Here is an 11,097-nt window from a genome sequence, read left to right on the forward strand (position 1 = left end):
AGAATATGCAAAAAGAAGGAGGAGCTGACGACAGCATGGCGTCCGGCGGGACCAGGAGAGGGAGAAGTGCTAGTCCTCTGGGCGCAGACAGACACACTGACCCCAGTTCCCTCTGAAGGTTCATATTTTCTATTGAAACAAGCAGCCTTGCTGTTTTAGCGTGATAGTGAAATGCCTCACCTTGAAAAGAAATCTGTAGATTATTTTAAAAAAAAATTATATTTTTATAACAACGGAAAAAAAGAGTTTGCTTGGGAAATCATACTTATTTGCATTTCATCCTTCGTGGAAAGGGGAGTTGTGTATAAGTGTTATGCTGGTTTTGTACACTACTTTGCAACGTGGTTTCTGGTTTGTTAAGACGATAAGGTGGATTTGAGTCCCACGCAAGAAAAAAAAAAAAAGTCCTTTACAGTTCTAGATTCAAAAGTAAATGCATTTTCAATGTTTTGATTTTAAAAGGCATAATATTCTTCCCATCCTGAGACTTTCTTTGGTTCCTATGGATAGTTCATGTTTAAGGAGAGAAAAGAATACATTTGTGTTTTGAAAGACTTTTTTCATTATATTTGAAGGTGTGATTTCTGAGTATGCATAGCAAATAGATATGTATTCTATATATAATATAGATATTTATATAAATATATAAACACTTTTCACTTGGAAAGAAATGTCTATCTTTATAGAAACACAATCATTATCAGTTGCCCTTACTTTCTCACTGCACATTAAAAACGTTGATCTCCTCTTGATGTTTCCTTGATGTGTCAATGTTCACCAATTATTGCCACTGGTTCACATTCATTCTGTCATGTACTGATTACTCTCCTAAAATCCATATTATTAGTCGGATTAATGACATTTTAATTACAGTCTGTGGCTTCTTCGGGGACGCCAGCAGACTGATAACAGCAAGCCTGTCAGTTTGAGGCAAAGACCCCAATGGAAAGTCTGGCCCAGGGGGAAGGGAGTAAAGTGTTTTGTCTCCCTTAACAACTACTGTGGATCCACCGCGGCGCAAGGCATAATCTAACTTGTCCCCAACTTGTTTCATGACAAATCTGCCCTGTTCATTATTACTGCTCTATGCCTTAAGGTACCGTCACGCCCCCGGCGACGGGGCTGCGGCATGAAGCCGAGCAGCTCCCATCTCGTCGCCAGGTCTCTGTGTGCCTGGTGTTTGTGGGCGTGTCGGCTCCAAATCGACTGGCTGCTGTGGGCGCGCCAAACATTTCAAACATCTCTCCCTTCCCAAATTTAAAATACGTTATATATATATGTATAGATAAGACCGTGTGCACTTTTTATATTTATTAAAATGGTGCGGCCGTTTACTTTGAAAAATGTATTACCCCGAGAAAAATAGGTACTGTAACTAATCTTTCCTTCTGTCCCTTAAAATAAAGAATTGTCCTTATTGGAGAAACGTAAAATGACACGTTCCTTATTTTATCGGTAGTTTAAGTTTTTCATTAAAAAAAAAGTTAAAGCCCAATACTCAGTGGTCCCGACGTGGTCCGTTTTCCAAGGATCAGCGCCCACTGAGACCGTATCTTCCCTCCTATTGGCTGACTCCTGGCGCTCTGCCCTGCTCATTTGCATAAAGTTGAAACCTGCTTAACTTTCCTTGTCGCCGTGAGGCCGTCAGCTCGTCACCGGTCGCCGCTCCGCCCCCCTGCAGCCGGATGAAGCTGCGCTCTTTTTGAAATGCTGTCGCTTTGCAGGATGTGGGCCGGCGGTGCAACCGTACCTTTATAGTAGCATGCTATAAGTAAAGCTGCACTGAGCGGCTCCAGAGCATGAGCAGCCTTACTGGGTCTCTCGACATTATTTGCCAGTAGTGGAAGAAATATCTGTACAGAAAGCACTATAACAATCTGGTTTCAAAGTTTTAATGAAAATTAATAGCACTTGTCGACCTGATATTTCGATGCAAGGGGAAGACCATATGACAGCTTGGAAAGACAGCTGGCAGGAGCTCATGGCGGGGGTGTGCATGGGTGGTACAGCCAGGTGGATGCTCCCAAAAAAAGCTGCAGAAAAACATCATGATGAGATACCACCTGACTCTGTGGGAGCAGGGGTGAAAGATGACTCACCGGCCGAATACATGGCCTCAGACCTTGGAATGGCTCGAATTGGCTTTGACTATGATAGTTCAGAAGGGACACATGCAGTACATATAAGAAATATTCATCTTGGGTCTTGAAAGCTACTGGATGGAGGGAGCACAGGGGAAGTAGTTTAAATCAGTGAAATGACGTCCAATGGCAGGTCTTCAGCCAAAGACCACAGGATAGCAGAATCCTTGTTGCAGGGGAGAAAGGTTCTCGCACTGCATTGTGGGTTGGTGGAGAGCAAGGTATCTTTAACCGGCCCAGAGGGAAAAGATTAGCGGGCGGAAACCAAAGGTTAGAGGTGGCCGAGGGTTAGAGACGCAGGAATGGAATTTAATTCATTGTGATTTGATGGGAATCCTGAGCAAACTGAACGGGTAGGTTAGTCTGTCTTCTTAATATATGGAAAGGTCTTCTTAAATGTGCAGGTTGATAGCCTATATAAAGATAAATAGGTCAAATGACGCCTCCATACAGAAAGCAGGAATTTCAGGGTTTTCCAGGTGCATACACAAGTATGATTTGGCGCCAAATTGAATAAACCAAGAGGGAGATATCTCCATGTAGTAAATCTGGTAGCAGAAAATTCATGGTAAATGAACCTTTGGTGGAAGGCCTATAAATGTCCCTGTTGCAGTATTACAACTTCACAAGGTTGCTTAGACCTTACTTTGAGGATATTTCATTTTGGTTTTCGACAGGTGAAGCGAGTACACAACTTCTGAACTACGTCAGTGGAAGTGATACCGTAAGCGAGGGAATCCCAAGCAGGTTGCTGGTGGAGAGCGGTTGAGGAGGGGCGTGGGTTTCCCCCTGTTAGAGCGTATATGTGGTTGATATGACGACAATCACCACTACAGTCAACGGCGAGTTGAGAAACAAATCTAGGTCAAGTTCGACGATCGTTGCGGGCGATTGGTGCGGGAGAGGTTTCGCAGTAATGAGGAAGTCATTCTTTCTATAATAGTGGAAGCTGTGATGTATCCAGGTCGACAGTGTAGCTACACGTGAAGTGATAGGGAGCAAGGCCCTGAGTTGAGAAAGAGCATTGCACAAAGCACTTTGGATGCACTGATCGGTCACTATTGCCTGGTAAATTGAAATTGCGCTCCCCGTAGTTTGGGTTGTTACCACGCATCATGTGACTCATGAACCTTGATAAGATTGCTTTGACCGGGGTGGAGAAATTTGAGAAGTTGATGGGTTGGTCAATTTGGAGATGTTTGGGGTGCAACCTTGTCTATTCGGCATAGCTTATATGGCACGGGGATTTTAGAGCTGCTGGTGACTAGGTTGACAGAGGCATTCAAGTGTGCCAAGGGTAGTTTGTGGAGTGGGCAATAAGTGGGGGAAAGTCCGTTTGATAACCACAGTGAAATACTCCCGCTGGCACTTGCCAGGTGCTGCAGCTTGGTAGCCAGCTAAGCCATTTGGAGCTGACTTTATAGAGATTTATGATGCCACTGTCTGAGGTTCTCTCCTTCAGTGTATGGACAGGAGTGTTTGAAAGTGTTTGGCTAGACTGGACTTCTGTGTGCAGCCTCCTCCTATTGGCACAAGGGATTTAACATCAGATCCCATGTATTATTGCGAACGACTTATCTCTTTGAGCCGCCGAGTCTTGTGAAGCTCTCCTCCGAGCATGTGATTGAAGGAACGGGGGCTCGGATGGAAATCTCAGCACTTGACGCCTGTGACGGCAGTCTCTCTGAACCGCCATGCAACCAGGATGCCTTCATGTTCAGCCGTGGTCTCCGGCCGGTTAAAAACACACCTTTGGGGTGCTGCCAGGCAGAGAGACAGACCGACAGACAGACAGACCGACAGACAGACAGACGGACAGACATTTTATTTTTATCTTGTGTATGAGTGAAGGAATCTGCCAATTACCTCCACATGTTTTATGCACCAGTTGAATAATTGAATGGAAATTGTCGGTGAAAGATGTACAATAACATCAATTAAAAGAAATAAAAAACAAACAAGAAGGAAAAAAATACATTAAGAACACTTCAGGGTTTTCTTTATTATCGTCAATAAGTAATCACAATTTACATATGATGGAGTTGAAAGGATAGAATATCCGAAAAATCTTGAACAAAAAGTCCTTGATTCTATCACGTGACTTTACCACCTATTCCTGTTCATTCATCATCAAATAGTTCATGCAGACATCGTCAGCTTGGCCAGAGGATCACCGGGACAACATTTTCCGGCGATGCGTCTACGGAAAGCTGAATGAGTAGAACACACTACCCCTGGGGCCCTGAGGAGCGGGCGTGGCCGTTTAAAAGGTATTGATACAAGGTAGACGTTTGGGCGCAAAGCCAAGGACTATCATTTTGTCCCACGACACCTTTCACTTGGCAAATAAACACACTGAATATACAATGGTTGTCTACAAGCAAACAGTGCCATCTCCTGGGAAGTGACACCACCTGTTTCTGCCTTTTCTGAGATGCTCTGCCATTTTGTGTCAGCATGAGGGAGGAGAGGGGGGGGGGGGGGGCAGAGAGAGAGGGAGAGAGAGAGAGAGAGAGAGAGAGAGAGAGAGAGAGAGAGAGAGAGAGAGAGAGAGAGAGAGAGAGAGAGAGAAAAGGGGGATGTACAGACGAAGGGTTCATTTATCATTATGAATGCATAGAATGGGCCATTACATTGGCGCACAAGCCACACAAAAAAGCCCCTTAAACTTTGATTGTTTAAAAATAAAAAAATAAAAAAAACGTCCCAGTGTGACTGTTAAAAAAACAACTTCGTGCCTCCTTTTAAAAAAGGGAAACGAAATAAAAACCCATGTCTCCGCTGCGGCCTCTATCACAAAGACGTTGACAGTATAGGAGACGTTCCTTAAATAGAGCCGATGCGTGGTGCGTGTTGGCAGCCTCTTGCTTGACAGCTGGAGTTTTATTAGCAGACACAGGATTAATAGAGTCTTTATTATCCAGGGCAATTAAGGATTTAATTGGAGAGAAAATATAGCCGCCATCGAGAGAGGGAGCATGAGTGGTCGATGCAAATCTTTATTGGATCGTCCGTGTGTGTGTGTGTGTGTGTGTGTGTGTGTGTGTGTGTGTGTGTGTGTGTGTGTGTGTGTGTGTGTGTGTGTGTGTGTTCATGTGCACGAATGCCCTTGTCTTTCGTTTTTTCTTTTTTCTTACACGACTTTGTGTGCAATTCTACCTTAGGCCACTGGGTGGCGCGTATGAGTCGTTGCTCTGGTGAAATTATTTGACATGTTGCTTTAGTCCCCTGATTTCACTGAATTGAGAAGTCAAACAGACTTTTGATTGTTTCAGGGGGAAAACTACTGTGTGTTCATGTTCATATACAGAGCTGACCGTCAGTGATGAAGAGGCAGGGTGACCCATCATCATCATCATCATCATCATCATCATCATCTTCAGCCTTATCATTCTCATCATCATCATCATCACCATCATCCCCATCATCTTCTTCTTCTTCTTCTTCTTCTTCTTCATCATCATCATCATCATCATCATCATCATCATCCCATCGGTAGGAGGCCAAAAAACATCCTATTCATTTGACGTTTTGTTTTTTTCTCTTTTACATCTCTTCTCCATGAGTCACTTGGATTCTGCGTCACACGAGAAACAATACTCACTCTCACACAACGAATCACAATGTGCGTCGCCTGCAGCATCTGTTATGTCAATTTTGTACTGATCGCTATCGACGACTTACTTTGTTTGCCAAATATATGCCCATCGCAACACTGGGTATGACACGGGGTCTAAACACAAACAAGCTGGTGGCCACTTTGTTTTGCCATTTTGACAGCTTCAGGCACACTGTACTGGCCGCAGCAAATTCCCTCTGTTTGTTTTTTTGCACACCTTAATGGCCAGATTTGGAGGGACGGGTGGGTATGGGGCAAGTCAACTCCACACAGGAGTCTGCAGGTTTTACAGAGTTTAATCAAATACTTCATGGTTTTAATGAAATTAAGGCATGATTTTTGAGCTTCAGACGGATAAGTACCAGGATTGTCTTGGATTTCTCTCTGCAGATGAGTATAAAGGGAGTTGGGTTCATCCAGACTGATCTCAGGTGCAGCAGGTAAATATGAAAGGGGGTATTAGGTTGAGCCGTGGGCTTTCGGGTTTTATAAAACTGGAAATATTGCCTCTGATGCAGAGGAACTTGGCTAATTTTGACAAAAATAAATATAAATACAAAGGATAAATAAAATCGGACAAAAATGTTTATGTTGAAATTAACGCACATCAACGGTCACTATCAAGAGCCTTATATAAACAAACTTTTTGAAGGTTTAATCAGTAATGAAAGTTTGAACATTTATAAATTTGGTATATACACACACACACACACACACACAGGTGAGACTTAACTGGGAAGATTTGCTCTTCAAAGCAATGTCTGCAGCCTTATCTGGGTTATCATTGTGCTGTATAGGGCACTTAATCAACTGAATCTGTTGTGTCATTTCAACATTAGCCCAGTGAAAAGTGTGAGTAAATAAAATGCTGATCGGTGTGACCCATAAGTACAGGATGAAAGAGAAAGGAAAACGTTTAGAAAGTATTTTATTATAGAAAAATAGTTTATACAAAAAGCAACGCGTTATGAATTCAAGCGGCTCTTAGTGATATATTTTCCTCTCTCAACATTGTTTAGTCATGCCCTTAACAAATGTGCGCGCACACACACACACACACACACACACGTGCGTGCACAAACACAAACAAACAACCTTGCGTTTTTTGTTTTTTTTTGGTTTTTTTACAGTTCCATAGTCCTTGGAGATCGGCCACGGTTCAAGTGGTAGTTATTCATTCAGGCCCTATACCCTTCACCATGAGTCCTCTGTTAATTAACCGAAACCACGGGTGCTTCACGGTCCACCTAAAAGAACCAAAATGGACTGAGTTTCCCCCGATAGTCCACGTGGGATGAATCGCCATCGCCTACTTCCCGTAGAACATCTCCAGCAGCACCTCCTCCATGTTGACCGCCCCGATGACGGGCTTGAAGAAGAGCTGGGCGACCACCTGGGGGCTGATGGCGCGGAGCATGGACAGGGCGATGAGCAGCTTGGCGAAGCGCGTGGTGTCCGCGTGGTGGATCAGCTTCACGTGCTCGTTGAGCGCCTGGTGCGACTCCCGCCGCAGCGACTGGATGTAATGCAGGAAGCGGAGACCCTCCAGATCTGCAGCAGGGGGAAGAGGCCAGGGGGGGTTAGAGGACTGGGGAGACCGGGATAGACAGCATGGAGGCAGTGCAGAGCCTCCCAGGGCTGTGCAGGGGATAAGATCGGATAGGTCCGAGCGACATATTCTTGTAATATCCATATTGGGATATGAGACTAGATATCAGCTGGGATTTTTGTTATGTAATATCTTGATGGTTAAATGTGGTCTTTATTTCAGCATTAAAGTAAAGAAATGCAATTTTTTATTTTATTTTTTTAACTTTGGTCATAATATCAACAATACTCACGATTGTTTCTCAGATATTTCCCGGCATGTAAAATATCTTATCAGTAGTCACCACAAAAATGATCGTGAAATTATTGATATCGAGGTACGGTCGTAAATAAGGCGATATTTGATTTTGCCAATATCGCCCAAGCCACTGGAGTTACACAACGGGGGATGGGAAGGGGAGGCGGGGGGAAAGGCATGCCCCTCCACTTTGGGGTTCTGGAAGGAAAGGCGGTCCGCGTCAACACGGTGACGTCCTGCAAATAGGATGCACTAGATCATTTGTACTTGTGACACTTTTTACCCTGTTTTCACGTACAACTGCGAGGAACCTCAAAAACGACCAACGGATCAAAACGACTATCCTCCAAAAGTTGTAAAAAGAGAGAGAAAATGTTTTCCGTACGGTGGCAAAAAAAACTCGACATTCTACTTCACATAAGGTAATGGAGGGAGCTGTTTTTTCCTGATCGTTCCAGTCATTGGCGGTTGCAAACATATCGGCAGTATCGGTCAGATTCTCTAAAACCGGCCAATTTGTCCTGCAACATAACAACGACAGTAGTCAGCATTGAAATAAAATAATGAAATCTCTCTGCTCGGGGGAACGTTTGCGTGTCACCTCGTCCTTTTCCTACAGCCTGGTAAAAGCCTACTTGTGGGATGTCAGTGTGCGCTCGGAGCGGCACCCACCCGGGTCGAACAGCACGGCCCCCTTCAGGTACGCGTACTCCTTGGTGCTGATGTCCAGCGTCCAGCACTTCTTCAGGAACGCTTTGATCGCCTGGATATCCACGAGCGAGACACCGGCGGCGACACCGCCGCCGCCGCCGCCGCGCCCTCTGCTCTGCTCGGCGGGCGCGTCGCTCCGCCTGTCCGGCAAGCCGGTGAGGATGCGCTGCAGCATGCTGGGCTCCGCCGCCGTCTCCGCGGTGTCGAAGTCCACGCGGTCCTGCGCCAGACCCAGCATGAGCAGCGGCGCCCACCCGCTGCGGACGAGCGTCAGCTGGTCGTCCTCGGGCAGCTCGCGGAAGCACGGCACGTTCTTCACGAAGCGCAGCGTCTTCACCAGCACCGCGGACGCGGCCTTGCAGGTGACCTGCGGGGCGCGCAGCGTGCCGAGGCGCCGCGCCGCGCCGCACGAGCACGCCTGCTGCCGGAGCTCCAGCGGCGAGGAGGCCGGCGGGGGGGGGGAGGAGGAGGAGGAGGTGCAGGAGGTGGAGGAGGTCTTGAGGTGGTGCTGCTCGTCGGTGACCGCCAGGCTGTCGCTCTTCAGGATGCTGTAGAGGATGCTGTGGTCGTTGCTGCGGCCACCGGTGCCCCGGCAGTGGCAGCCCTCGAGCGTGGCCATGGCCGCGGGGCTGCTCCGCATGGGCGGCGGCCGGGTGGCGGTGGAGGTCAGTCGCGGAGGCTGGCGTACACCACCGCGAAACGGCAGCACGTTTATATGAGCTCCCGTCTCTCTCCCCTTGTGCTGTGAGAACTTGTTCAGACTTCTATACATATTCCGCCTCCGAGTTTCAGGCACCTCCCTGTTCTCCTCCCACCACATGGCAGCAGCACCCCGCTTCCTCCAGGACTCAAGTGTGTGTGTGTGTGTGTGTGTGTGTGTGTGTGTGTGTGTGTGTGTGTGTGTGTGTGTGTGTGTGTGTGTGTGTATATATATATTGTATGTGTGTGTATATATATATATTGTGTGTGTGTATATATATATATATATATATATATATATATATATATATATATATATTTATTTATTTATTTATTTATTTATTTATTTATTTTTTTGTGAAATTCCAAACATACACAGTATTTTTAAGCAACACTTTTTATATATATTTATGTCAGAAAATATATAGAATTCCATTTTCATGGCCGTTCAACTTAAGTTACATGTTTAATATATCCAATGCATATCTAAAAAAAAAATCACAACCACAATTTCATAAAGTATAGGTTTGGCTCTTACTAATGAATTACATAACTCAAAAAATAGCTATAAAAATCGCAAATATGAGGCACTCTCCAATAATTGCCTAGCCCTGTTACATGGATTGAGTGCCCACTGGGTTCAACGCAGAGGAGTAATTTATCCACAGGGATTAATAAAGTGTATCTTCTTCTTAAACAGTGACCTTAATCTGCCGCCACATGGAATTTAAAGAGTGAAAGAATAGTTGGTGATCGATAATTAATCTCTCAACGGAACACAACTGCCTATAATAATAATAAAAAAGAAACTGTTATATGACATTGCAGTTGTTGTTTTGTTTCAATTCCATCCATCATTAACAAGCACAATGGGATCTTGGTGTTTTGGGATGGCTTTTCCCCTTGATTCCCCATCATTTCACAGCCACTTTGGAGAGGGCAGAGACTTCACCCCCTCCACTGCTTGACCCAAAGTTGCACCCCCGGTGCCGCCAGGCAGGGCGAGCATCTGTGCAGGTGCTTTTTGCACAAATCTCAAAGTAGAGTGAAAGCGAAGCGACGGTATCTATCAGATCTCCGTTCTATTCTCAGCTTTTACCTTGACTCTGCACCGGTGCCGTTTATCAGGCAGGAGTCGGTAAAAAATAGGCCACAGACGGATCTGAAGGCTTAATTATTTTAGGCACAATTTATATGATTTTCTATGAGAAAAGGAGCAGAGTGAGTCGAGCTGTGAAGGCCAGACGCCAACCTTGACTCGGACACACTGTTATTGATTTAACCGTGAAAACAGGAGCCGGTGAATTACGATGTCATGACTCAACGCGCTCCTTGCATCTGTCACCAAAGGAGGGAGACGAGGGACCGGCGAGGGCGGAGCGAAATTAAGGAAGATGGGGCGGGAAAGGACAAGCGATGGGAAACAGAGCCAGACAGGTTTGGGTAAAGCAGATGAATAAGTGTTTTGGTTTTTTTTCTTCTTCGCCATTAATGGCCCCCGAGAGAGAGAACCACAGGTTTGGGTTGAGTGCTACTGGAGAGACGCGGGAGGTCAAGGACAACAAGGAGCAGACTGAGGTTGAACCAGGGAAGATTTTTAGCATGACGATTAAAGAAGTGAATAAAACAGAAGATAGTGATATGAAGTCCTGAGGAAGAGTTGGACTTCCTATGTGAACAAAATAAAAAAAAATAAAAACAATAAAAAAAAAAAAAAACAAAGAAAGAGACTAAAAACAAAGTTTAGAATACAAGTCCTAGAATTTTGTATGCAGGGGCCTTGGGTGCGGCGGAGTTGTACCCAAGTCCTGCGGAGTTTAGCAGCAACAACAAAAGACCCGTGCATTCTTGCACGATGGTCTTCATAAAAGGTTAGCATTGGTGTGGAGAAAGATTGGCATTGAGCGCCTCGCGGCATTCATAAAATAACAGTGATCAGGACCCTGGTCTCCTCTGCTCTTCCAGATCGAAGGACGCCGGCGCGAATGGAGGCAGGATGAAAAACTTTCGCAGCAGTGCCCGAACATTGTTCAGAGAGAATGTCTTTGTATTGATTTACTGAAGGGAGAGAAAAAAATAGA

The 11,097-nt window shown here is 45.3% G+C and overlaps 1 protein-coding gene across 1 annotated transcript; it reads right to left on the minus strand.

Moving 5' to 3' along the window:
* Positions 1–6,691: 6,691 nt before the first annotated feature.
* On the minus strand, positions 6,692–9,043 carry nr0b1 (nuclear receptor subfamily 0, group B, member 1). Its single transcript, XM_080019052.1, has 2 exons — positions 8,279–9,043; positions 6,692–7,311 (listed from the first exon to the last, which is right to left on the minus strand). Exons 1-2 carry the CDS (start codon positions 8,955–8,957, stop codon positions 7,070–7,072), a joined length of 921 nt encoding a protein of 306 aa, XP_079875178.1. The 5' UTR covers positions 8,958–9,043; the 3' UTR covers positions 6,692–7,069.
* Positions 9,044–11,097: the final 2,054 nt, after the last annotated feature.

The sequence above is a fragment of the Zeus faber genome, assembly GCF_960531495.2.
Source record: "Zeus faber genome assembly, chromosome: 18".
NCBI classification, from domain to species: Eukaryota; Metazoa; Chordata; class Actinopteri; order Zeiformes; family Zeidae; genus Zeus; species Zeus faber.

Bases quoted from the DNA above. Each gene is read 5' to 3' on its own strand.
- nr0b1 (XM_080019052.1), bottom strand. From the start codon at position 8,957: ATGCGGAGCAGCCCCGCGGCCATGGCCACGCTCGAGGGCTGCCACTGC. The intron at 7,312-8,278 runs GTGGGTGCCGCT...CCCCTGCTGCAG, and splicing joins GGCCGTGCTGTTCGACCCGG to ATCTGGAGGGTCTCCGCTTC.